Below are 27,372 nucleotides of genomic sequence, written 5' to 3' on the forward strand. Positions count from 1 at the left end.
GTCACTTAGGTGTGTTTCCCAGCAGGACAAGCAGGACGAGGGAAATACAGTGGGATGGGGTGGTGGGTGAGCAGGGAGGGGACCACTGTGAGGTGGTCAGGGAGGGTGTCTTGCAGGGGGTCACCCTGAGCTGAGACCTGAGAGATAAGAAGGAACCAGCCGTGAAAAGATGTGGGAAGGTGTTCCAGCAGTGGGAGCAGCATGTGCAAAGGCCCTGATGTGGGATAAGGGTCAGGGGCAGCCCAAGGGGGTCCAGCAAGACTGCAGCCCAAGTGGAAGGAGAGGGACTCAGAGACGGGCAAGGATGCCCTGTGCTGTGGGGTGTGGTGGCCATGGAAGGACTTGGGTTTTCATTCTGGGAGGCGGGGTGGGAAGCCCTCAGAGGACATGACATAAGATGATGTGCATTTGAGAGCAACGCCCGGCTGCTGGGCGGAGCGGGTGAGATGGGGTGCATGGTGCCCGGTGGCACGTGAACTCTTCTCACCGTCGGGACCAGCTGCACCAAGACCCAGGCCTCCAGGGCGGCTGGGGTGGTTCAGAGCAGGGTCGCCAGCTGGGGGGAGCCCCCCTTCATCTCTTCCCCTCCCCACAGACCTGGACGAGTGTGCACTGGGCACCCACAACTGCTCCGAGGCTGAGACCTGCCACAACATCCCGGGCGGCTTCCGCTGCCTGCGCTTCGAGTGTCCCCCCAACTACGTCCGAGTCTCTGAAACGTGAGTGCCCCGCCTGGCCTCAGGCCGGGACCCTGCCCCCATCCCGGGCTGCCCAGAGGAGAGGCCCAGGGACCGGCGGCCCCTGCCTTCCCTGCCTCCTGCTCTTCACAGGTCCACTGCCAGGTGTGTGGTCAAACTGACCACAAATGGTGCACCCGAGCGCCTTGCAGAGCGTTTGGAGGAGAGAGGAGGGAGGGAAGAAGCCTCCCAGAAACTCTCTCTCTCTCTCTCACACATACATACACACACATGCACACACAACGCATTAGTTATTTATTGCTGTGCAACACACCATCCCAACACCTAGCTCCTTACCTTGGCACACAGTTACCATCTCGCACAGTCTCAGGGGGACAGGACCCCAGGAGCAGCTCAGCCGGTGATCCTGGCCCAGGGTCTCACGGCCCGCATCGTCTGAAGGCTTTGCTGGGGCTGCAGGATCCTGGGCCCCCACGTGGCTCTGGGTGGGAGGCCTCAGCTCCTCGCCGCGTGGGCCTCTCCCTGGGGCTGCTTGTGACGTGGCTTCTCCCGGCTCGGGCCATTGAGAGAGCCAGTGACAGTCCTTCCTAACCTAATCTTGGAAGTGACATACCATCACTTCTGCCCCTGGCTACAGTCCCACACTCCTGGGGAGGTTCCCCAAGGCAGGGGTGACCACCAGGAGGTAGGACATGGGGCTGGCAGGTGACCACACTCCGTATTGATGCCTCTTGGCATTTTCCCTATTTCCTGTCCTTTCTTTACTAAACGTACATTTTCTCAAAGTACTGTTGTTTTTTCTATAATACAGTTTCCCACTTTATTTTACTTTGTAAAATATTTTCCAGATTTAAATTTTTAAAATTGCAAAACTGATACATGCTTATAAAAACATTCAAACTTGGGGCTGGCCCATGGCCAGGTGGTTAAGTTCGCGCGCTCCGCTTTAGCAGCCCAGGGTTTCCCCAGTTTGGATCCTGGGTGCGGACATGGCACTGCTCACCAGCGTCCCACATAGCAGAGCCACATGAACTTACAACTAGAATTTACAACTATATATATATATATACAACTCTCTCTCCATATATACAACTATACTGAGGGGCTTTGGGGAGAAGAAGAAAAAAATCTGAAACGAGAAACAAAAAGTTTAAACAAAGAAAAAACCATTCAAATAGTAAAAGTGTGCAAAGCAAAGTTCTTGCCCCTCCCTAAGACAAATCACAGGGCTGCTGACGCTGGGCTGGGTCCCTCCTCCCTGCCGTCCACGGGACAGCACGAGGTTATTCAAAATGTGCTCCTGTGCCACGTAGCTCTCTCACGTCCGTGCGCACAGCCTGCCTCGTTTTAATGGCTGCACCGTATTTCCCAGCATGGATGTGCCCGTCATTTATTCACTGGCTGCCCTGCTGGCTGTTTGCCATTTTTCACTATTACACACGCTGCCCGAGGCCTGTCCACATGCACGTGTGTTGGGACACCTAACACGTGTGTTAGGTGAGTATGTCTGGGTGACTCTGGGCAGGTGACCTCCCTTCTCTGGGTCTCACCTGCCCTGTCGGCAACACGGGATGATAGTGGCGTCACCTCCGAGGGTGGGTGTGAGCATTAGATGAGCAAAAACATGACGTGTGTTTGGCACAGTGCCTGGCATGGCATGCGTGCTGTGCCAGGGCTCCGTGTTGCGGGTGCCGCCCTGGCCCCCACGTGGCTGCGTGCTGCCCGCGCGCCGTCTGGGCCATCTGCCTGCCCGCCCGCCCTCCGTCCGGAGCTGCAGAGCCTGGTGCCTGAGCAGCGGCTCATTTTGGAAGCAGTGAGCTTTCAGACAGTGATTTAATGATGGCGATGACAGTGGCTCAGAGGGCCAAGAAGAGACCAGATTGTTGCTGTGCTTAGAAATTGAGGCCTGGGCCCGCTGTGGGGTTTGGTGGGGGTTCTCTCGTCGTCGTCATCTAGTGTGGCCGAGTCTCCAGGCTTCCTGGGGAGCAGGCGTGACTCAGAGCTCCAGGTGCCGAGGGCCCGCTCCATGGAGTGGCTCCTACCTGGGACAGGGCAGGCCATCCTGAGTCAGAAGAGGAAAGGGCTCGGAAGCAGGTTTGAGTAATGGAAGAAAGGGAACCTGAAAAGTAAAACAATCAAAACACCGTGGCCAGGGACTCCATGTAAACGAGCAGTGTGCAAGTACAACAAAAAATAAAGAGGAAGGTAAGGGTGGGGGGGGAGCACATGGGTGAATGCCCTGCCACAACCTGCCACGCCCTGTAAGCCTCATTGTTTTATACACTCGCCCCACCCTCTCGGTGCAACCATAAGGCTGTTAACCCAGCTCACAGACAGGAAACTGAGGCCCAGAGACGTAAGGTGACTTAGCAGAGGCTGCCGGGGCTCCTGAGGGTAGAGCTGGCAGTTAAGCCGGGGCCAGCCCGCCCTCGAGCCTGCTGGCCAAGGCCAGCACCACGTCGGGTGGGGGGACGGGCGGGGCGGGGCGGTGAGCGCACGTCAGCGGTGGGACAGCCGGGGTGGAGGCCAGACCCCCTGCTGACCACGCCCCGTGCGTCCCGCAGGAAGTGCGAGCGCACCACGTGCCACGACTTCGTGGAGTGCCAGAGCTCGCCGGCGCGCATCACCTATTACCAGCTCAACTTCCAGACCGGCTTCCTGGTGCCCGCCAACATCTTCCGCATCAGCCCCGTGCCCGCCTTCGCGGGGGACACCATCGCCCTGACCATCACCAAGGGCAACGAGGAGGGCTACTTCGGCACGCGGCGGCTCAACGCCTACACGGGCGTCGTCTACCTGCAGCGGGCGGTGCGCGAGCCCCGGGACTTCGCCCTGGACGTCGAGATGAAGCTCTGGCGGCAGGGCTCCGTCACCACCTTCCTGGCCAAGATGCACGTCTTCTTCACCACCTTCGCCGTGTGAGGACCTGCCTGTGCGAGAGCCTTGCGGGGGGCTGCGGCTCCGGGGTCCTCCCGCCGGTCCTGGCCCCGCCCACCCACACTTCTTTCCCTGGCCGCTCACTGCAGCGTGGGGTGGGGCGGGGTGGGGCGGGGCGGGCTGGGGGGGCGGGGGGCGCGGGTAATTGTGGCGGATTTTACTAAAACTCTGTAAATTAACTTAATTTTGCTGACTCGGTTCCCGGGCCTCTCCTACGCCCCGCCCCGCGGGAGGGAGGTTGGCAGTGGGAGGTGTGGGGAAGCTTTGAGGGCAATTCAAGGTCACCGCGGGTGCCCTGTGGTGGCGTCGGAGGACCAAAGGCTGGATGGACCGTGACCGAAGACTGGAAAGACAGCGACCACGTTGGGGCTTTTGGACTCAACTGGATGACCTGACCCCAAAGTTGATAGTCATTTTCATGTTCCACTGTGATTAGTTCTTTACTTTTTGAAAAAATCATTTTATAGGTTTTTTTTGTTTAATTATGAAAGTAGTACACATACATTGCAAAAATACTCAAATAGTACAAAAGGGTTATAAGTAAAAAAGTGAAAAAAGAAAAGCCCCCTTTTGTGAAGTGTTTGAGTCTGACGGTGGGGTCTGGCTGTCACCGGTTCCCTGCATGGTGATCAAAAATGGAGAGAAGAGGGCCTCTTGGGGACTGAGGCAGAGTGGCAGCGTGTGTCTTCGAGGGCCCGGGCCTGATGGCCAGATGTTGTCATTCTTCGAGGCATGTTCCCAAACTACGTTTTGATGCAAAATCTCCCAGTTTTAAGATGTGAGGATTTAAAACCTTTTAACAGCAGGTATGAGCCACCCTCGAAACCTGTGGCCAGAAGCCTGCTGTGGGGGGCCCACCGAACAGCCTGTTGGGGCCTTTTCTCCCCTCCCTGCTCCCTGGCTCCGTCCCCAGGGGTGTGGCAGACGCGAGGACTTCCTTCTCACTGGCCCAGCTGTCTCTGTTCCTTAGGTTTCTCTGGTTTTTAGGAAAACCGGAGCTAGCAGCTCTGTTGGGCATAATCACTTACTGGGCAGGGAACCGACTTCCCCCCAAGAGGCGGGTTGGGGACACCAGTGAGGGAGGGGGGCAGCACCTGGCTGGCAGCAGCTGGCCTGCTCCTTCGCAGTCCTGGCTGCTACCCCCGCTCACGGCTTCCTCCCCGTGGGACCTCGGGCAGGTGTCGTCACTCCCCGGGTTTCATCGGCCTGGCAGTGGATGGGGTACCTGCAGCCCTTCCTCGAAGGCCGCCATGCCGAAGGGTGAGCCGCGCCTGCGGAGCGTCTGGCCCGACACCGGCTCACCCAGCTGCTCTTAGGAAACAACAATCTTCCTTCTGACCTTAGAGTTTCCAAGTTTCAGTGATTCTAGAATGCCGTGCTGGCAAAGAGTCTGGCAAGCTACGGTTTGAGGGAACAGTCCCTGCAAGACCGCCCTCACTTCAGACTCCAGACACGAGCTGGGGCTCCCCAGGACTCCCGTCACTTCCTGCCAGTTGGCTGCAAATTTGGGGATCCCCACGATCACCCTCAGGTTTGTTAATTCACCTGAACGACTCAGGAAAGTGCTACCCTTGCGATGACAGTTTTATTACAATGAAAGAAGACAAATTAATCTCATCTAAGGGGAGTGATGCGCAGGGCAGAGACCAGGAGGGGTCAGAACGCCGGCTTCTCTGTCTCAGGATGCGTCACTCTCCTGGTGTGACAAGTGACAGTTCACACAGAGTCTTGCCAACCACGGAGCTTTGGGTGTCCAGCATTTTTCCCGGAGCTTGACCGTACTGCCAGCATGGTTGACCTTGAGTGTCTGGTCCCTCCTGGAGGTCAAAATTGCTACGGCACGGCCCGGACCCTCTGTCATAAATTGCAGTATTAGACTGCCCAGCGTCCAGCACCCTAGGCCCAGACACTCCTCGGTCAGGACGTTCCAGGGGCCGAGAGCTCCCCTCCCAGGCCTGTCTCCAGGTAAGGTGCACTCTGACCCCTGGCCTCTGGCCGAGGCTTTCTTAGAGCAGAGTGATCCTATTTGGGCATCTGCATTTAGTATTGTTGTTCGCCTCCTGATCCACTGCTCTTTGTACCTTAGGATAAACGTGTGCAGAACAAGTTAGCTTAGAAGTCAGCTAATGGTTAGCTCAATCCGGTTCTTTCTCAGGCTGGCTGTTGTCCCTCCGTATACCTTCTGAGGAGGCTGTCACTCTGTCCAGCACATTTGGTCATCGGTGTCAGTATTAGAACCTTACCGACAAGGCCAGTGCTATTCCACACGGCAGTAGGTGGCTGAACCCAGAAAACAAGCCTGGAGCCCCACTTGGTCATCAGTAGTCCGTCTGTCATGTGACGGAGTGTCTCCCGGGGCAAGGCCACTCAGGTTCGCAGCTTTCATCAACCTTGTCAGGTTCCGAAAGCAGGAGTGGGCTTGGCTTCACCCTTCGGACATCTGGTCCAGTCCAGCTCAGAGACAGTGTGGTCTCTCTCCAAGCCTCTCTTGAGACACTAATGTAATGGTGGATCCCCCGCATTGCGTAACCCGTTCATTCCTTTACCCTCAGCCACGGTGCTTTTTCTCCCTTTGACTCCAATTTGTGCATCTTGGGCAGGGAGGTAAGGTTGGGTCGCTGTGCTGGTCTGGCTTGCAGGCAGCAATATCAGTCTGGCAAGTGCCTCTGCGTCAGTCCACGCCCGTTCCTACGGGGTGACAGAGACAGACGAGTGGGCCATCTCAATGTAGGCGGTACACCTTTATTCACTGTCAGTCTCTATTTTTCCAGATGGAGTGAAGGCAGCATCCACCCCATCGAGCCCTTAGGAACTCTGACGTCAAGGTTTAAAAGACTAGTTACAGTTTCTTCCTTAGGAATCATCCCTGCTTCCCACCCCCACAGTGACAGCCTTGCTCCTGGGACCACGACATTGGGTAGGAAAAAAGAAAGTTGAGATGATGAGGGAAAAAAAGGAAAAAGTGCAGTCACACCAGCATCCTCCCCCTGTGGGAGGAATTGTGTAGTCATAACAGCACCCGCCCTTCCCCAGGTCACCTAGAAAAGCACAGGAATCTGGCCGGTGACTCTCATGAAGGTGTGAAAGCCAGCCTCGTGTTTGTCTCCCCACCCCATTTTAGACAAGCAGTGTTTCAATTGCCCATCTAATTCTCTCCCCAACCATTGCCCCAAGGAGGATGTCCCTCTGCCCACTGCCGGACACTATGGGCTGCGATGTGTTTTCCTGGATCTGAACAAATAGGATTTGGTGGCCCAAATTGGCACACTCTCTCTGGTGCCCCTACCCCTGTCGTGGCTTGAGCATTCGCATCCACCCCAGGCTGGGAACCCAAAGCCCGTTCCAGAGTAAATGTCTCTTCCTGTCAGGACCCCTTGTGGCTTCCTGGGGCTTCCACATCGGTCCCACCTGCCAGCTGTGGGCGGGGCCTTCCCCTGGGGGAATTTGTTCTGCCCCATAGCCATCTACAGTTTTTGTCTCTGGTTGACAGAACAGTTCTTGTTGACATATCCTGCCTTGGAGGGTGTGAGAGGAATATGTCCACATTTAACCCGTCCCTGCACTGCTGCAGCCCCCCAGTATCCACCATTTCATGGACCCAGGTGGCCACCGCAGAGGAGCACACCAGGATCCCTACTGGCCAATTCCAGCCACTTTCTGATCCGAGCAGGGGGTTCTTCTGATGGGCATCGACACCTGTCCCTCAGGTCCCCATAGGATGTGCCCATATAGGCATCCCTTTAATAGGCCAGGTTTTCACGGCCCCTCTGGCTGACCACAGAGCCAGGCCATTGGCCACCACCCATGAGCCAGTGAGAAACTGCACGTGGGAGCAAACAGCGTGCAGCCCCGCCCGCTGAGCTGGTCTGCTTTACCTTCTCCCTGCAGAGGAGCAGCCTCTCCAACAGGGTGCTTCCGTAAACCTGGAAACTGCCGCCCATCAACCATGCGGCTCTGTGTTGGTCAGTCAAGAGCTTTTCTAGGGCATCACCCAGTGACTCAAGGATCTGGCAGCCCTTCAGGTGCAAGCTCAGGTGATTCCAAAATTGGCCATAGGGGTCAAAGCTCCCTGCTTGTGATTGCGCTGAGTACCTCTTAACAGTCCCCTCCCCTGATGGCATGTTCCCGCACAAGCCACATCCATTTTGTTATGGAACTCTTCTGGACACTGCCCTCCCCTTAGTGTGTTTCCCCCACATCACCTGAGACACTATGGGCCTTTCAGGTTTCAAGATGACTTTATGGCCTTCAGTCAGAAGGGCAGTTTCAATCGACGTCCAATATCCAGCCAGCAGTTGTCTCTCAAATAGAAAATGTAGGGTCCCAGATCCCAGCGGTCACTTCTGGGTGGTGCACAGGCTACGTAAGGACGCGAGGGCGTCTCCTGAGCAGTTTTGTCGATAGGAGCTAGCAGTGTTGCCAGGTGTGGAATGTATATCCTCCCAAATCCAAATCAGCTGACCGGGTGCTGGTCCTCTCACGTTTTATCCACCAGTTGTTTATCGAATGTGTCCAGTCAATCTTGCCAGCAGGACGGAGCTTCAAGCCTTCTGTTTTACAGCTGGGTAGGGGAAGTGCTCCCCACCAGACGCAATATCCATCCTCATAATCAGTTCAGGTAAAGGCGATGCGGCCCCCTCACAGAGGGTCCGTTCAGACATTCCCGTTTTCATCTGAACATTCGCCTTAATCCCATCAGCCATCTAACCGTAGCCCCACTAGGACTTTACCAGCTCAGGGATCACAGTACACTGGGCTCCCATAAAAGGAGCCCCAGGAAAGTCCCTTCTCCGGCCCCGCCGTTTTCTCCGTTTGTGTGCACATGGCTTTGAGTCTCTAACTGCGGGTCAGCCTCGATTACTCCTCTCAACCATCACCTCAGGCAGTTCGAGGTCAGATTTCTCGTTGCCATCTTAGGCCTCCAGCTTTTTCAGTTCCTCCAAACTGGAGTGAATAAGGCAGATTTTTAAAGGGCCTTCAATGTTGGGGGACTGGTAGGGGCTCCATCAGTCCACCCAGCTTCTGAGCGTGCTGCATTAAGACCCGTGGTTTGACTTCGTAGATGTCTAATTTATTCGTCCCATTTCCTAATTACTGGTTAAAGATTTCTGCCCCGCTGGGATGAGCCCCATGGCTCTCTCCTGCCTTCCGCCTGTGTATTGCCCATTTTCTCATGTATCATTCTAACCTTTGCTGTTGTCTCGGGGTACGTTTTCCCTAAGGAGGAGGCTCTGAGGCCGTAGCTGTACCTCAGGCCAACCAGAATCTCCTGTGGCCCCGCGTCAGGATCTGCCCCGACATGCTCCTGTGGCAGGGGCCCCCGGGCTGGGGACTGTAGTTCACACTGACCAGAATCTTGGTCCAGCATGAGGATCCGCTCAAACACTCTCCCTTACTTTCATTTTAGCTATTATAGATAAAAATAACTGAGTGATGGTGTATTTTGCTTTTTTCTTGTTACTTTGCATTTCCTTATACATCCAGTGAGCTCACTCCTCGGAAGTTGGAGTCATTATTTCTAAACACCGTTGGGAACTTTTGCCTCCAGTAACTGCTTGCAGCATTGCTGCCTTTTTATACTGTGTTTGCCCCTGTGGCTGCCAGGGAAGCAAAGATTCCTTACCCCCCTACTCTCTCATCATTTCTCTTCCCAAACCGTATGCTTTGTGAGTCAGGGTCGGTAAGTGAATCCCACTTCTGACACCAAGTTTGGCAAATTTCACAGTTTAAGGAGTAATCCCCACAAGACTGCCCTTATGTATCAGTCAGAGTTTCTAGGGAAACAAAGCCAGTAGGAGATTTTATATATATATATGAAGATATTTATTATAAGGAATTGGCTTATATGATTATGGGGGCTGAGAAGTCCCACAGTCTGCTGTCTGCAAGCCGGAGACCCAGGAGAGCTGGTGGTGTAGTTCAGAGTGAGTCTGAAGGCCTGAGGACCAGGGCAACCGATGATGTAGATTCTAGTCTGAGTCTGGAGATTTGAGATCAAGGAGCACCAAGGGCAGATGAGTGAGGGCCAGCTCAGACAGTCAGGCAGGAGGGGCTGAACGCTTCCTTCCTCTGCCATTTTGTTCCATTTAGGCCTTCAACAGACTGGACGATGCCATCACTTTAAGGAGGCAAACCACTTTACTGAATCCCCCAATTCAAATGTTAACTTCTTATGGAAATACCCTCACAGATACACTCAGAAATAATGTTTGGCCAAATATCTGAGGACCCTACGATCCAGTCGAGGTGACACACAAAATTAACCATCACACATTATTCTGACACGAGTTTGGGGGTTCCCAGGATCCCCCTCACTTCGGACTAGGCTGGCTGCAGATTCAGAGGTCCCATGACCACCCTCAGATTCAGTAATTCACCAGAACAACTCACAGAACTCAAGAAAGTGCTGCACTCGTGTTTATAGTTTTATTATAGTGAAAGGATGCAAATCCAAACCAGCCAAGGACAGAGGCACGCAGGGCAGAGTCAGGAGGCTTCCACAGGTGGAGTTCCTGGTTCTGCCCCCCCGCCCCCCCACCCCGGGCGCCCTGGGCGGGCTTCCCTCCTCCAGCCTCCAGCCTCCAGGTGTGATTATTCATGTGGAGGACCACCCACCAGGGAAGCTCACCTGAGCCTTTGTGTCCAGTTTGTGTGGGACCTGGTTGGTAGCTGGAGCACTCAAAGTTCCTGGAACAAAGGAGCAGCACAGTTGCTAAGGATTTCCCCAGTGGTGACATGAGAGCATGTCCTGGTGGGGATGCCGTGGCAGGTGCAACGACGCAGGCATTTGAAAACTGTGAGGGAACAATGCTGACAAAGACGGCAGAATTGGCTGGTTACTGCCAAGCTGTATTGGCTGCAGAGATGAGGAGAGACTTGGAGCTGTTAACAGGCAGGTGACTGCTGAGGGTGGGAGGCAGGGGCCTCAGCGGCAGCTCACAAAGAAACACCTGTCTCCTGCAGCGGAAGGGCAGACAGAGCTGGACGGCAGGCTGAAGGCCTGATGGCGAGAGTCACGGAGCTCCAGGGACATTTGGTTGCTCAGCCTACGTCTGTCATGGGAAGTTAAGGGCCTTGGAATGGAAAAACTGGGTCCTGAAAAGGAAGGAGACCCTCTGGGGCGCAGAGGAGACCTGCGCTCTTGCGGTAGGAGCTAGCCCTGCTGTGCTGGAAGATGCTGCCGTAGGAGCCGCTCCCCAGCAAGGGAGCAGATGCCCTCTCGAGAGCTGCCCTCAGCTCCTCTCCTGGCGGCCAGACTGATAACTAGGGTTACTCCCAGCATAACCTGACAGGAGCTGCGCTGGGCTTGATAAGGAAGGAAGGAGACTCTACACCCAGGAATTGCAAGAATTAGCTGACAGACACTGACAAGAGCCAGGGAAGTCTCCTGTGACTGGATCTTGAGGGTGCCTGATGTGCAGAGCCAGGATGAAAGTCTGGGTCAACACGACTGCATTGACTTGGGGGCTCTTTCTCGGGGCACAGGATTTAACACCCTGGCAAGGAACCCGGGGGATGTGGCAAACTCCCTGCCAGGGTGGCTGTTAGCGGCCTGACAAGAAAGGCGGCCAACTTGGGCAGTCCCAGAAGGCGACTGGCTCTGAGTGGGGCTGGAGCAGGGAAGGGCCCTGCCTCTGGGCCAGAGGAGACACGAACAGCCCTGCCCTCAGGCCAAACACAGACCTAACGGTGTGGAAGCGGCAGTGGTGGCAAAGGGTGCGGTGGGAGCTTGTGGCGAACCCCACAGGGACACACAGGGCAGGCCCTGGGACCCCCGAGCAGGGCTGTGCCGTCCACCCTTTGAGAGACAGTGTACATACGCCATGTTACTGGGCCCTCAAGGAGATTGAACCCATGACCATAGGCACCAAGTGGCCATGCACCTGGAACTGTCTGCTAGAAGCTGGGTCCGCCAGACTCACCAAGGCAGAAAGTTGCGTGTGCCCATTGCAGTCCATCATAAGATGAAAACAGTGCATCCAGGATGGAGCCTGAACAGGACCAGAGGTGTGAGGAGCCTCTGTGAGCAGGTGGCACAGACCCTTGTGTCACTCACAGCAGGCGCAGCAGGCCTGTCCCCTGTGCCATGTGGAGGATTCTCTACCACCAGTGGAAAGAGGAAAAGACGCCCAAGTTTGGTTCATGAATGGGTCAGCTTGGCACAGGTGCAAGTTGGAAACGGACGGCACCTGGATGACAGCCACATCCGGAAGTGACCTTGAAAGACCGCCGGGAGGGAACCTCTGTCCAGAGGGTGGCACTGTGAGCAGCGCTCCGGTCATCCACCTCGTGTGGAAGGAGAGGTGGCTCAAGGCGGGAATATATGCAGATTTCTGGGTAGTGGCCAGTGACGTGCCATCTGCTCACAGGCCTAGAAAGAAAAGGGTGGGATGACTGGAGACAGGAGTCTGGGTAGAGGCCATGGGTGGAGAGGCGGGAGTGGGTGCAAGGGCAAAGAAGCCTGTTTTGCATATTAATGCCCACGAGTGAGCATCTCCCAGGGAAGAGCATTGGACCAACCAAGTGGACAAAATGGTTCAGCCAGGTGATGTTAGTCTTCATCACCAGCCACCCCAGATGAGCACACCAATGGAGGTCGTGGTGCCTCTGAATGTGACAGGAATGAACTCTGAGCCCCAGTACGTCGCTCCTCCTTGAGGAGACCAACTGGCCGCTTGGTAGCAAAGGTTGGCCCCTCCATCTTGGGATAGACGCCTACTGAGCAAGAAGCCCTATCTGGGGACATGCAGCACAGCACAGCGTCTGACCGGGGGCCCGCTCCACAGTTAAAGAGCTCACCGGCCCGTGCCCTGGGGATCCCTGGCTGTGCACACACCACACGACCCGGGGCGGCCGGCCTCACAGAGCGCGGGGACGGCCTTCTAAAGGCGCGGCCCGAGTGCCAGCTTGAGGGAAACGCTCTGGAACGATGGGGTGCCGCCCTTTGGGGTGCCGCGTGCTGAATCCCACACGCAGCTCTCTCCCAAGGGACGGACAAGCTGTCCGCGTCCACGAGCTGGAGGCGGGAGTGGCCCCACTTGCCGTCACTCCAGGGGCCGCTGGGTGGTTTTGTTTTTCTGTCGCTACAAGTCCGGACTCCTCAGGGTTGGAGGTCCTGGTCCGCAAAGGGGGCACACTCTTCCCAGGGAAACAGCAAGGGTCCCGCTGACCTACACGTGTCAGCCGCTGCCCCGGCTCTGGGTCTCGTTGTGCCTGGACTAGTAGGTGAGGAGATGTCCCCGTGCCCACGGGGTGACTGCCCCTGGTCAGCAGGGGGCAGGGCTGCTTTGGCCCACTGTGGGCAGGGAGGAAGATGAGGGGACCTCGGGGGCTCTCGGGGGCTCTGGCCCTACCGTACCTGTAAACAGACACATGTCGCAACCCCAGACAGACGGCCACAACTGTCAAGGTGTCAAATATCAAACCACCAAAGATCCCTCAGCACCAAGGTTTAGGTCAACCTGCAGGTGAGCCCTCAACACCCAAAAAGGCGGCGGCCAAGGGTGAGGGGACGGCTGACGGTGGAGGGGCGAGGACGAGTGCCCGTGGGTGCCCCTTGGCCAAGTGCAGCTGCAGGAGCTGCGGGTCATTCACTCACCCGCTGTGCTGGGTTTTCCTCTCAGAGAGGTGGCCCCCAGCCCCTGCGTGGAGACGTGGGCACGGTGAGGACGCCCTGGCAGACCTCTGGCCACGGGGCAGGCTGACCGAGGACCCACGGGATGCCCGGCTGGACGCTGCGCACCAAGGGAGACCGAGGCAGCCCCTTCCTGGCAGACACGGGGCTCCCCCGACGGCGGCTGTGGGTTGAGGGCTCCTGACGGGCTGCTGAACTGTCCTTAGGCGGATGGACGGCTCCTTCCTCGGGTCAGAATGCCCCCAGCCTCGCCCAGACTGCCCCCCTTTTCCCTCACGGCATCCCCCTAATGAAGTCCTGCCTCGTTGGTCCCGGCTTGGCAGCTGCATTTAGAAAGAGCTGAGTTCACACACACACGTGAATCCTGCCGCAGAGACAGTGTTGGCTCTGGGACCTTGTCTCAGCTGCAAACTGACCTGAGCAGGAAGATTCCAGCGGCCGGGAGAGAGACCAGCTCTCCTCCGGGGTTCGGGCTACGCAGGCCTGTGGCCCACCTTCCGTGTGAGCCCGTTGAGGTTGATTTTCGCTCTCACACTAAGCAGCCTGTGGGGAGATCGGCTCCGGGAGGGGGTATTAGCACTGGCAGACCCCGAGTGCGCAGGGCTGAGTCGTGGAGGGAAGTGGGGGCCGAGAAGTTGGGAGCCCCTGTGACCCGGTGAGGAAGGAGCTGGCTGGTGCGCCTGCCACGCCATCCGGGGCTTGGAGCAAACAATGAGGAGGTTGGATTGTGTCCGGCCCACTTCCTGCCATTCTTACGACCCCACAAGAAAGGAAGCAAGCTTAGCTTGAAACCGGCCTCATGGAGAAGCATCCAGGGATGAAGGCACGAGGGGCTCTGGGGCTCGTGTCTCCTCTCTCCCTGCAGTGGACATGGGTGTGGGGTGCTCCACCCATGCGGAGCCTCATCTCACGTCCTCAGAGCTCCTCGACCTGGACTGCCCTGACCGTGCTGGCAGTGCCTCCGGTGGCTGTGTGAGAGTTTAAGAGTCCACAAAGGGGAGGAAGGCATAAGGGGCTGGGAGGCCAGAGGCCGGGCCGTGGAGGACGCCTGCGCCTCTCCAGCACCGCATCTAGTGCCCCTCTCTGAGCACAGGCACCCCCTTTCTGTTTGGGCATTTCCCCCCTGCACGCTGGAGTCCACATGCACGGGCCTGAGCTGCTCCGCACTGTGTCTCCCGCCTTCCGGGGTTGGTCCACGAGTGGCTCTGATCAATCCGAGGTGATGAGGTGCTGTGGGACCTTTGCTGGGAATACGGGGGTGGAGGTGGCACTCTTGGCCCCTGACCTTGAACCTGAGGGGCTCTCAGGCTTGGAGCTGCCGCCCGCATGTTGCTGCAGGTGGACGGTGAGGCTGAAGGCAGAATGGAGAGCTGGCGGTCGACGGTGCTGACAGCAGCACCAGCCGGAACCGTGCTGGGCCTGAGGCCACGCAACCTTTGAATTTCCTGCCGTTACTTTCTTTTCTGGCTAAGCTAGTTTGGTTGAGTTTTCTGACAAATGCAACAGGAAAAGTCCAACAGAATGCAGTAACCAGTGGGGAAGGGCCTGCCAGGCAGAGGGAACAGTGTGTGCAAAGCTTCTGGGCTGGGAGAAGTCTGCCATGAAGGGTGCCATTGGAGGGTGGGGAGGGAGGCGGGACGGGGTCAGGCCGGGGCGGCGGCCTCAGATCGGACTCTGATCTCCTGATCTCATCTGCGGGCACCGGGGAGCTGCTGAAGCACTGAGGAGTGGTGACGGGCCAGTTTGGCATTTTACAAACGCCCCCTGGCTGCAGTCTGGAGAGTGGACTACAGGCTGAGGGCTGGCCCTGCAAGATGGACTCTGGGGTGAGGACAGGCCCCTGCAGGAGTCGATTCCTTTGGGGACATCAGCACCTTGGGAGCGGGGCCCTTGGACAGAAGTCTTTCACTCCAGCCCCGTCTGATGTCCAGGCCCCTCTCTTCCTCATCTCGGGGGGCAAGCCAAGGACTCACTCATCAGACGGAACACGTTCACTGACCCCTCTTAACCAGAACTGCGACAGTCATGCTAATGTCCACGCTTTCTGCCCCTCTGCATGCATTCTGCTCTCCAGGCCTGGGTGGGGGCAGCGTTTGTGGCCCTGTGTCAGGTGGAGCACAGCGCCCCCCCCCCCCGAACACAAACACAGGGCTAGTCCCACTGGCCTCCCCTCCTGAGACCTTCCTGGTACCTGTGGGGTCCGGCCTCAGACAGCCCTCCTGCCCTCTCTGGGCAGAGCCAGCCTGGAACCATCTAGAGACGGCCCCCCGCAGTGGAGGGTCTGTGCCGATGCTCACCATCATGGCACCTGGGCCCCCCTCCTGGGACCCACAAGGGACGGCCTCTGTGTCTGCGCACAGAGTGCCATGTGAGGAGCGCCTGGGGCCGCTGGCCTGTCTGCTGGGTTGGCGTTCAGACCCGGGGCAAAGGGCTGGGACTCACGTACACCCCTATCCCCGGGGTCTGGGTCAAGATCCCCACACTGCCCCCCAGGCCGCCTGCCTCACGTCTTAGGTGTGCATCTCTGCTGGGAAGAGCTTTAGAAAATGGCTACTGTGGTTTAGTGTGAGTGTTTTATTTTTGATAAACTTAATTTTAGAATACTTTCAGATTTATAGAAAAGGTGCAAAGATAGGACAGGGAGTTCCCTCGTCCCCCACCCGCAGTTCCCTTTATTGCCAGCATCTTATGGGATTATATACATTTGCCCCAGTGAACGAACCAATATGGATACATTATTATTAAGGAAGCCCACAGTTTACTCAGAGCTCCTGAGTTCTAACCCACTGTCCTTTCCTGTCCCAGGATCCCATCCAGCATCCCACCGGTCCCGGCTCCTCCGGCGGTGGGGTTTCTGGGACTCTCCCTGATTTTGATGGCAGTGGCCGTGTTAAGGATCAGTGGTCGGGAAGAGCGTGTGCTGCCCTCTACTGGAGTTTGCCTGGTGTCCTTCTCAGGATTAGACCAGGACAGTGGGTTTCTGGGGAGGAAGACCACAGAGGCATCAACATGCCAGCCCGTGACACATCACTGTCAATGTGGACTTGATCCCCGGGCTGTGTCTGCCAGGGTGCTCCGGTGTGACGTCACTCTGTCCTCCGTTCTCCCATCCTGCACTCGTGGGCACATATTTTTAATTCCTTAACGGTCTTATTCATGGATGGCATTCGGCGTCTGAATTGCTTTGCACGCAGCACCGTTTTACACTGTTGCAGTTGTTGCTGTGCGCGTCTGTCTGTGGCTGCGGAGCCCTCCTCCCGGCGCCCCCAGGATTCCTCCGGGGTGACGACGCCCAGGCGGCCCCTGGGGACTGAGCCTGCAGCCTCGGCCACAGTGAACGTCCTCGTGCCCTTGGGGCCTATTTCAGGACTTCTCTGGATGCACAACCAGGAGTGAACTGCTGGTTGCCAGGTGTCTGCACCCCTATTTTGGCCACATTTTCTCAGGCTGCCTCCAGAAAGGTGGCATGGCTCAGCCTCCTGTAGCTACGCCCCCATCGACGATCTCACTTCCCGATGTGTGCCAAGCTGAGGGGCGTGCGATGCCGATGGCCCGGGGCAGGTAGGGGGCCTGAGTGCTGCACACAGGCGCCTGGGGTTTGCTTCATCGGAGTCACTGAGCTGCACCATAGATGGGGCCCCATCGGGTGCGCCGAGTGCCACGTGCTCCATTGCTTGGCTGGCACGATATTTAGAAAAGTTTCGAGCCAACATGTAAACATGAAGAAATTTCAGGGACCAGCCGGGTGGCCCAATGGCTAGGTTCACCCAATCCGATTCCGCGGCCCAGGGTTCGCCAGTTTGGATCCCTGGTGTGGACCTATGCCCTGCTTATCAGGCCATGCAGTGGCAGGCATCCCACATATAAAGTAGAGGAAGATGGGCACGGATGTTAGCTCAGGACCAGTCTTCCTCAAAAAAAAAAAAAAAAAAGAAAGGAAAGAAAGAAATTTCACATAGACTTTTAGGTTTTGAGCATTTCTGGAAACCCCAGGCGTCCTCCTTTTCATGGTTTCCCAAGACAAAGCTGTTCTCTTAAATTTTTTTGATTTGATAGCCCCCGTGGCCCCTTACAACTTTGTGGCTTCTGTAAAATGAACTCAGACCATTGCAAAGCTCTTTCCTCACGGCAAGCAGTCCTGCAGTGGGCCAGGCAGCCTGGCTGGAAGTGGTGAGCGCCCCATCACAGGAAGTGTGCGAGCTGGCCTGGAAGGTTTGGACGTGGCGTGGGGCCCTTGAAGCTCCATTTCATCTGGATTCCATGAGTTTGCGAGGTGGACATTCTCCCCTCCCGCTGCTCTGCAAGCCACTGGGATGGAGGCATCTCCTGCCAACATGCTGGGTGGGTCCAACACATCTGTGGGGCAGTGGTGCCCCCTCGTGGCTGCAGCCCCAGCCTAGCAGCTCTGCCTGTGACCAATGGAGACGGTGGATTGGGACAGGTGGGCACGGGGGAAGGCCTTTCTGGTGACAAGGAGGGCCATGGTAGCTCACGGGGCACACTGAGGCCCTGCCCATGGCCCGGTGTGGCTGGAGAGAAGGGGACACCTGGAGCAGAGGCTGGAGGCCTGAGAAGGCCAGATGGGAGGGCACTGGATGCTGAGTGAGGAGTGGTCCTTGAGGGGATGTGGCCCGACTTGGCAGAGTGGCCAGCTCTCCCCTGAATAGCAGGTGTCTTCCTGGCCCAAAGGCTGTGGCTTCCGTGGGGTCCGCTCCTCTGCTTTGTCCTTGGGACCAAGAATCCCACCCACAAGAATCTTCCTGGCAAATGAGTTGACTGGCCTGGTCTGGCATGAATGGGACCACCACTGACGGCCAGGTGTTCTAATGGTGGCACCGTGGGCAAAGTGCACCACCCAGAGCACTGACTTGACTCGGTGCCACCAGCGTCTGCCCGGCAGCACCGGCCATGCTTCAGCCTCTGTGCTTGGGGCTCCGCGTCACGAAGACTTCACTTCATCCCACTACAACCTGGGAAGGAAGTTTCTGTTCTCTTCTACAGAGGTGGGGACTGAGGCTCAGAGACAGCACGCGACTTGCCTAAGGTCACACAGAGATTTGAACCCAGGCGTGTCTGACTGCAAAAGCTCCCTGCTCAAGAGAATGAGAAGACAAGTGACATACTGGGAGCAAATCGTCGTGAAAGACAAAGGAGTATTATGTGATAAAGGAGTATTATCCAAAACCACAAAGAACTCTTAAAACTCAACAACAAGAAAATGAGTAAAATGATTTAAAAGTGGGCAAAAGATCTGAACAGACACTTCACAAAAGAAGATATACAGAAGGTGAACAAGCATATGAAGAGATGCTCAACATCATGCGTCATTAGGGAATTGTAAATTGTAACAATGAGCCACCACTGCACACCTGTCAAAATGGCCCAAATCTCAGTGATAAGAGCAAATGCTTGACGAGGATGCGGAGCTGCAGGAACTCTCTCTCCTTGCTGGTGGGGATGCAAATCGGTGCAGCCAACGCAGAGGACAGTTTGCAGTTTCTCACAACACTAAACCGGCTCTTACCATAGGATCCGGCAGTCACACGTCTTGGTATCCACCCAAAGGAGCTGAAACTTATGTCCGCGTGAAATCCTGCGCGTGTGGCTGTTTATAGCAGCTTTATTCATAATTGCCAAAACCTGGATGCAACCAAGACGTCCTTCATGGGGGAACAGATAAACGAACTGTGCTACCTCCAGACAGCGGGATCTTGTTCGGTGAGCTCTCAAGCCATGAGAAGACGTGGAGGCACCTTAAATGCACGTCACTAAGTGAAAGAAGCCGATCTGAAAGGCCACGTACTGTGTGATGGCAACTATGTGACATTACGGACGGAAAAGGCAAAAGTCTCGAGATGGTGACGAGACCAACGGTTAGAGCGGAGGGAGGACGAGTAGGTGCAGCCCAGAGGACTCTGGGGCAGTGAGACTATTCTGTATGAGACTGTAATGGTGGACACGTGTCACTGTACATTTTTCAAAAGCTATGGCCTGTACAACCCCAAGAGTGAACCCCCTGTAAACTAGGGACTTTGGGCGATGAAGATGTGTCAGTGCAGGTTTACGGATGGTGACAAACTGTGATGGGGAATGCTGATGGAAGGGGAGAGTGCATGTGTGGGCATAGGGGCTGTATGGGAACTCTGCACTCTTCACACCATATTCCTGTGAACATAAAACGGTTCTGAAAAATAGTCTTTTTTTTTTAAAAGCCCCCAAAACAAACCAAAAAACCCAGAAAACCTCCTTGCAGTGCCGAACCGAGCCTCCAGCAGCTCAGTCTGGTGGGGAGTTGACATAGAATCGGCGTGACCATTCGGACAGTCACCGCAATGACGAGGAAGCGGCAGGGGGCAGTGGACACTTGGAGGGGCTGTTACACTGGCATCAGGGAAGGCTTCCTGGAGGAGGTGTTGCCTCCAGTGGCTTTGATGGTCCAGCAAGAGGTACCGAGATGGAGAAGCAGGGCAGGCATTCCAGACAGAGGCACCAGCACGCACGAAGGCCCCGAGTGTGAGGCGTCGGGGGCAGCGGCAGTTCCGAGGGGCAGAGCGGGGCGCTAAGCCGCAGGAGGCGGGCCGAGGCCCCTGCGCCCCCGAGCCTCGCGGGCCGGCTCGGTCGGAGGAGGACTGTGCTTGCGGAGGCCGCTCCGGGTCGTGGCGCACGCGGCGACCCCTGGCGGTAGCTCTCGGAACCGCGGGCGGCCGCGCAGGCGCAGGCGCAGGCGGGGGAGAGTCTGCCGGCCTGGGCCGGGTAGGGCGGGGGTCTGCTCCCAGAGCGGAAATCGGGGGCCCGTGAAGCTTGTGTCACTGACCTCTGATGGAAAGGCGGCGTCTCCTTTCAAATCCGCGCAGGCAGCCAGGCGCAGGAGCATCGGCTGTGTTCGCACGTGTCGCACAGCTCGGAGCACGCCTCTGCCCAGCCGCGCGCTGAGCCTGGCGCGGGGCGACACCTGCCGCCTGCTCGCGCGTGCCGCGCCGGAGCTCGACGGGGCTGATCACGGTCAGCGCAATCGAATCGGCGCGGAAACGCCTACAGGCTCCTCCGGACTGCCACAGGCGTCTCTGGCACACACACGCCTACACAAACGCGCGGGTACACACATGCACACATATGTGCACAAACATGCACATGCCTACACACAAACATGCGCATGCACACACAGACATACACACACAATGGTTGAGGGCTCCTCTCAAGAGGAAAGGCAGCACTTGCGAGCGCCCAGGGTGAGGCGGCTGACCATACAGTTCATCGTGCAGAGGCACACTTGAGTGAGAAAGGGGGCACTCCGAACAGTCAGGCTGGGACAGCGGTGTGAAGGGACCCTCCTGAGCACCCTGGGACCAGGACCACCCTCCGTCTGGGCCCACAGGGCATCAGTGGTTGTGTTGGTGCTGGCGTTTCTGTGGGTGAGCGAACCAGAGTGTGGAGGAACCCGGAGGAGTGCATCTGAGGTGGGAGCTGCCGCTGTTCTGGTTGCATGTGTGCGTGTGTGCGTGGAGGGGGTTCCGATCTCTGGGGCCCGGGTTCTGGCAGCTGCCTGACCCACAGCCCCGGGTCTAGCCTGGCCACTCTGGCCCTCAGAGGAGATCCTGCCCAGGCGTTCCCGGGGGTGGCGAGTGTTTGGGGGGTCTGCCTTCCTGCTCTGAGGGGACAGGTGGGCTGCATGCAGAGACTCATGCTCATGCTACAGTGCTCTGCTCTGACGCTCCCCACCCCGTCACCCATCCCTGCCCTGTGACCCTCTGCCCCAACACATCCCCGGAGGGTAGCCTTTCTTAGGGTTTACGCAGATAAAGATCATCTCTGTTTCCCCAGCACTTAGCACCAGGCACAGCATAAAGTAGGCACTAATACGTGTTTGCTGAATAAATAAGCAAACGTGTTTGGTCACACCCCCTGCCCCCATCAGCTGCTTGAGAGAAAGGCTGGGACCTTCCAGCTATTCAGGTGGCGCTCAGAGTTTGTCCAGCTGTCCAGGCGGGGGCCTGTCTGCGAGCTGCACTGCCCTGACGCCTGGGGCAGCTGCTCCGGGTTCCTCTGCACGCTCTGGGGGGCTTTGCTGTTGCTTCCACACAAGTCCCTGAGGTCCCCAGCGGGGCTCAGCCCCTGAAAGGCCAGTGCTGGGCCAGGCTTGTCCTTTCGTCCGTCCGTTGATCGGGAGGGAAGCTCAAGGCTGGTCTGGCCTGGCTGGGGCTGAGGTTCCTGTGCTCATCCTCCCCACCCCAGCCACTCTGACCCTGTGAAACATGCCGGGAAGGATGGGGACAGGAAGGGACGAGGGCCTCTGCGCCTGCCCTGGGGTGCTGTCAGTGTCAGGGTCATGCCTCGGTGCTCCCGCTCCGGGAACTGATGCCAGGCCGACGTCCTGGGGCTGAGCGCCAGGAGGGGTGGGAAGAACAGAGGCCTTCTGAGACACCAGCCCCCCTGCAGCTGGCCCCAAAGGGAACACACATGCCCCTGTCACTGCTGTGGGGCGGGGACTCCCTGGGGAAGCCCGCCTGCCACCGGTGGTGAGGAGAAGCACCTGACTCCCGGGGCCTGAGGTGAGCCCAACCTGGCCTGGCTGAGAGACCCTAGCTGGGACGTCCTGCCTTGCTGGGCCTCAGTTTCCTGAGCCGTGAACGGGCATAATCCTAGCAGCCACCCCTCCGACAGTGTGTGTCCACTGGACGTCAGTTAATGTACCCACCTGCACGGGGCTCTGGTTGACTGCGTCTGTCCAGGCCTCAGTTTCTCCATCTGTGCTCTAAGGGCTGGGCACGCCCTCTGGAGCATGCTGCTAAGGCAATGTGCATAATTCTGAGTCCCCGCTTTGTCCTGGAGGAGGGGTTGCCATGGAAACAGAGGCGCAGGCTCCAGCAGAAGGAGCAGCCGCCTCCCTTTGTTAGATCCAGGGAGGGCTCCTTTCGGAGGCCTGCTGCCTGGTTTCGGGAAAGAACGCTGCCTGAGGTCTGTGCTTGTTGAGGGGCCAGTGGCCAAGACTTGGGGGCCCCAGTCTGGCCTTCCTTCTTACTCTCCAGCCTACCATTCGTCTCCAGTTCGTGAGGCATATGATGGAAGGGCAGAGTTCACCGGGTAGGTGGAGCGTTGGATCACGGGGCATCCGGGCCCAGGGCGTCCGGAACAAGGGCATGGGCCGGACCCACGGTGGCCTTCAGCAGGTTCCGGGCCTTCCCTCCACCCCCAGCCTGGCATTTCCGTCTGAACACAGGCCTGCTTTAGAGGATCAACCCTGAGCCTACCTCGCTGCTCCCACGCCCACTGGGCATCACTGGTGACAATGACAGCCTTAGGCGTGGCCACGACTGAAGACCCCCTGTGCTCCGGTTGTCCCCGCAGGCAGGAAGGGAGGGCCCGCCTGCTGGAGCCCCGCCTGTGCCTCCCCAGGACAGAGCAGTGGTGGAAGGTCCGTGACCCCGGCTCTGGGTGCGGTCGTCTCTTCCGGTCGCCTGGCTGCCGCCTGGGCCTCTCTGGGAGGGCCAGCCCCCTGCAGGTGGACAGCTCGGCCCGACGCGCTGCCTCCCGCCGGCCTCCGCTGCCTTCCTCCCAGGGCCCTGAGCCGATGCTGGCCTTGGGCCTCTTCCCTTCCAGGGCCGCGCCCCTGTGCCCCGCCCGGGGCAGCCTCGTGCCGCCACTGCAGGAAGGGCGGCTGCACCCAAGGCCAGGGTCCCTGGCCCCAGGCTGGCCTCACCCCGCTGTCCCGGGTTGGGGGGGTGGGCGGCTGCGGGGCCTAGCTGGGGTAGCCGCTGCCCAGACTGACTGTGGGAGTTTGGCTGCTTCTGGGGGGCACGGTGGCCCCAGGGCTGGAGGTGAGGCCACCGAGGCAGGGGCCGCGGGAGGTCGCATCCTCTCAGGCGTTCATGGTGCTGCAGGTCCTGGCGTCCGGGCTCTGCCACATCAGCGCCTCAGAGGATGGTGAGGGGCACACCGGGCCAGACTTCCTGGGTCCCAATCCAGGCCCGGCCACTTAGCAGATCTGGGACCCTGGGCAGGTCCCTTAACTCCCCTTTGCCTCGATTTCCTCACCTGTGAGAGGCATTCATGACGGGACAGGCCCCAGGGTTGCAGTGAGCAGGGACGAGTCAGGATACACGGCACCTCTCTGAAGGGCAGTGACTGTCGCTCACCACAGGGGGGCTTAACCTGGGGCTCAGACACGGGAGCCCGAGCGGGTGTGAGGCAGGAGGTGGAGCTGTGGAGCTGCGTGGACCCTGATGGCTGGGGGCATCCAGGAGACGTGCGGCCCCAAAACTCTTCTCTTTCTGGAGGAAAAGGGAAATGCGAGGCCCCAGCAGGCTGAGGCACAGAGGGCGAAGTCTGAGCCCGGCCAAGACCGTGGCCTTGAGACACGGACCAGCTGGGCGGCGTGGGCTGGCGCAGAGCACTGTGAGCGCCTGTTTCCCCACCTGTGAAATGGGGCGCAGACGCCTCTCTCAGAGGGCCGAGGGGGCACATCCAGGACAGGGCGTGGCACACAGTGGGTGCTCAATAAATGTGGGTGGCTCCCTCTCCTAACTTTGTCACACAGCAACAAGGACGTTCACATGGCGATGCCCGGGCCAGGCCATCCCCCTCCACCCAGAACACGGCAATGGCAGCCGCTGTGAGGCCATCTCAGAAGGGCTGGGCCGGTGGAGGGCAGCCCTCGGGGCACTGGCTGTCCCCCTGGGCCTGGGCACAGCCAGGCTCGCAGCCATACATCCCTCCTCCCTGCCGAGGCTGCCATCCCCTGAGCAGCAAGAAGGCGCACCCGGATGGGTGCTTGTGCAAGGCACAGGGTCGGAGCTGACAGGCTCGACGGCAAGGAGATGGGGCTCCAGGGTCCCAGGGCATTTATGACCGTTCTCACTAGCCCACAATGTACCTAAGAGGCCGTGAAGCCAAGGGGGCTAAGGGCCTTGCCTAGGATCACATGGCTGGACAGAGTAGGTGGGGTGAAGGGGCTGAGCCCTCCTGTCTCTCCCCTGAGCCGTATCCAGGCCAGAGTCATTTCTGCAGACCTCTCTGTACCACCACAGAACAGCACAAAGGTAGGTTTTCTGAGTGAATGATTGTGTCTGTCAGGACACATTACCAAAGGTTTATGCATCTAATGATGGAGGGGACGTTCAGTTCTGTTTTTGCTCTTCTCTGAGCTCTCTGGTTCCTGTGCTCAGCTCCAGACTCTTCAGCAGACTCTGAGGTGGACAGCAGCCGTCGGAGAGTCGGTCCTGTGAAGAGATGGAGTGGCTCAGCCAGGAGAGGTGCAGCCTCGGAGGTCCCGATTCTCTAATTCTCTACAGGGTTGTCCCGGGGTGAGGTGGTGGGGGGAGCAGGAGGGGCCGGGTAGGTCTATGCATAGGGCTGGGGCCCTTGGGAGGACAAGACCCAAACCTGTGACAAAATGCCCCCATTTTAGTCATAGCTGCTCCATGATGGGGGTGACGAGTCGGGGGGGCCATTTGCAGGACTGTTCCTCCAGCCATTTGTTCAGGAGTCATTAATGAGCACCGACTGCGCGCCAGACAGTGGAGCTGACGTCATCTTGCCCGAGAAATGGACAGTCAACAAGGAAACAAAGTTAGAATGTGACGGCAGGAGGTGACAGGTATGAAGATGGACAGTCGAGCCGAGTCGGGGGCAGAGCACGAGCGCGGCCCTCGGGCAGAGAGAGGACGTGTCCCGGGACCGCGGGCGTGTGCTGAGAAGCCAGCAGAGGGGCCTGCAGGGGCGGCCGCAGGAGGGTCCGCGCGGAGGGAGCCGGCGCCCCGGCCTGGCCGACAGGCTGCGCGAGCCCGACCGGCCGCGCGGGGGCGGCAGAGAGCAAGCCGGGCGGCCCGTGCTCAGTCGGGCGGGCGCTGCGCTGCGGCCCGGTGGGGGGGGCGCCCAGGGTCCAGGGCGGGGGAACGGCCCCTCCCCTCCGAAGCTCCTCCCTCCTCACCGGCAGGGGCACCTGCTGAGATCCTGGCTCCTCCGCTCCTGGTGAGGCAGTCTCCTTTGAGCCTCCGTGCCCCCACGTGCAGAACGGGCAGTCAGAATTCCGTCTCTAGGGGACATGTCTCAGTCTCAGTCTTATCTGTTTGCAGTCGTGTGTGCCCCGGTCGATTAGCTGTGTGGCCTTGAGCAACTCGCTTACCCTCTCTGAGCCTCAGTCTCCCCATCTGTAACGTGGGGATGATGGTAGGACTAGGGAGTGGGAATCTTGTGCAAGAAAACTCACGATGCATAATGCGTGCCAGGTTCTCAGCACAGTGCCGGGCACTTCATAAATGCTCCACGGCCATAAGCGACCATGACGGCAGCATCTGTGACTCGGGGCAGAGAGCTGGGGACACCTGCGTTAGGATGACACTGACGCTCTGAAGGGGAGAGAACTGCGCAACCTGGATTCATCAGGAACAAGCCACAGGTCCCTCCAGATACCTGTCTGTTTGACAGATGGGGACCCTGGAGGGGGTCGCCTGGCCAAGGCCACCCGTGGCAGACGCAGGACTAGAATCCAGATGCTCCCTTTGTGGCCACCGCGCATCCAGCTGCATCCTAGGGCCTCCCCACCGGGCTCCTGTCCCAGCCGCTCACCCAGCCAGCGCTGACACCCCTTCCCATAGGGACCCTCCAGGCCCTGCTTGCACCCCCAGGAGGTCACCTCCCTCCCTGATCAGCCCGCTCTACAGAGAGGGTGCGAGCGCTCTGCCTCCGTAACTCTGGGGAGGGAGCTCGCGAGAGGGGTCTTCAGGCGGAAGGCCCTGGCGCTCCTTTCTTTCCCCACCTCCCCTGCGCCAGGCTGTGCGACCAGAGACCTCACATCGAGGACACCACATTCTTGGAAACCTGGTCCCTTCCTGCCTTTGAATTGTCAGAGCTTCTCATGGGAGCTGGGCCCCTGGATTCTGACGGTGCCTGGGGGAGTCCCTGGATTTTGATGTTCTTTGGGGTGAAGGAGGTGTTTCCAGGGTGGGCACCCAGGGGAGGCAGCTGAAGGTGACGGTGGGGGTGGGCTTGGGGGCAGAGAAGAGGGAGGGGGCTGGGAAGCACTGAGTGGCCCCCGTCTGGCAGGCGCGCTGCCCCCTCGGCCTGGGAGGAAGCGCCTTTCCTGCCCCGTCCTCCCGTGTCCTTGTGAAACACCCGCAGCCCTCTTGGAATAATTCCTCCAAAACCTCGAATACCTCCAGTGTCTCCCAGGGCATTTTTCTTGTGGTTAAGGTGGTATTTACAGTGAAAACAGCTATTGAAGTGAATCGTGAAAATAGTGTCAGTGTTTCCACTTTTGACAAAAATGGGAAGGCAGGCGGGTTCTTGTCCGCGAGAAGCGCATCTGCTCCTGCAATAATTACTATTTGAGATAATTATGAAAAAGAATTTAAATACTTAAGGCATGCACGGGGCCAGGACAACTTTCTTTCACCTTATTCATAATTTCTCTGCAGGCTGGAGTCGTGTCCTGACGTGGGCCGAGGGACTGGGGGAGGGGCGGGGGGTGGGGGCGACAAGGGCCGGGACCCCACGCCGCAGCCGCCCCAGTGCCAGGGCGGGGCTGGGGCCCAGAGAGAGCACAGGCCTCGGAGCGGGACACACTGGAGTTGAACGTGGGTTGAATCTGGGTGGCCGCCGTGGACGACTTCCTCTGCACTCCAGCGTCCTCATCTGTGCAGTGGGTTAATAATCGGCGACCGAGAGGGCTGTGGTGAAAAGGACGCTCTCTGTCGGAAAGCACTCAGCGCTCTGCGTGGCGTACAGCAGGGCGCAGCGTGGGCCGGGTCCCTCTGTGCCGGCGACACATGGACCAGCTTTGCAGCTTCACTGTCCATGCAGAGGCCCTGCGCTCAGGGAGACCCCTGTGGGTTGCTTCCCCTCCCGCCACTCTCCTGCCCCAGCGTCCTCCCAAGAGGCGACCTCAGAAAGCGGGGGCAGAAATGCCCATGAGCGTGCAGCAGAGACACCTCAGGGGGTCCTGGTCCCTGTTCGGGGGAGCCCCGAGGGCGGGGCTGGACTCAGGGCTGGGGCCCATGCTAGCTCGGCGTGGCCCGGGTGTTCCAGTTGGAGCTGGGCAGGGCAGGGCTGCGCCATCAGGGAGGACGTGTCCCTGTCACCCGGGTCCAAGCAGCACCTGGGAGACCA

The 27,372-nt window shown here is 58.4% G+C and overlaps 1 protein-coding gene and 1 long non-coding RNA gene across 4 annotated transcripts in view; both read left to right on the forward strand.

The window, feature by feature from the left end:
• Nucleotides 1–4,197, forward strand: part of FBLN2 (fibulin 2) — an 88,536-nt gene extending 84,339 nt beyond the window's left edge. For both annotated transcript variants that reach the window (XM_070492554.1, XM_070492555.1), the window contains 2 exons: nucleotides 596–719; nucleotides 3,263–4,197. In XM_070492554.1, the coding sequence (XP_070348655.1) occupies nucleotides 596–719; nucleotides 3,263–3,620 (482 nt within the window). In that variant the 3' untranslated portion in view covers nucleotides 3,621–4,197. The remainder of the gene's footprint in view (nucleotides 1–595; nucleotides 720–3,262) is intronic.
• A 17,245-nt stretch (nucleotides 4,198–21,442) lies between these two features.
• On the forward strand, nucleotides 21,443–26,694 carry LOC139041376 (uncharacterized). 2 transcript variants are annotated; one of them, XR_011496401.1, is made up of 3 exons: nucleotides 21,443–24,305; nucleotides 24,432–24,532; nucleotides 24,723–26,694. It is a non-coding gene; the product is annotated as an uncharacterized lncRNA (long non-coding RNA). The 2 variants fall into 2 exon arrangements; XR_011496402.1 differs by having other exon boundaries at nucleotides 21,443–22,350.
• The last annotated feature ends 678 nt before the right edge of the window (nucleotides 26,695–27,372 follow it).

Source organism: Equus asinus, chromosome 21 (genome assembly GCF_041296235.1).
Source record: "Equus asinus isolate D_3611 breed Donkey chromosome 21, EquAss-T2T_v2, whole genome shotgun sequence".
Classification (NCBI taxonomy): domain Eukaryota; kingdom Metazoa; phylum Chordata; class Mammalia; order Perissodactyla; family Equidae; genus Equus; species Equus asinus.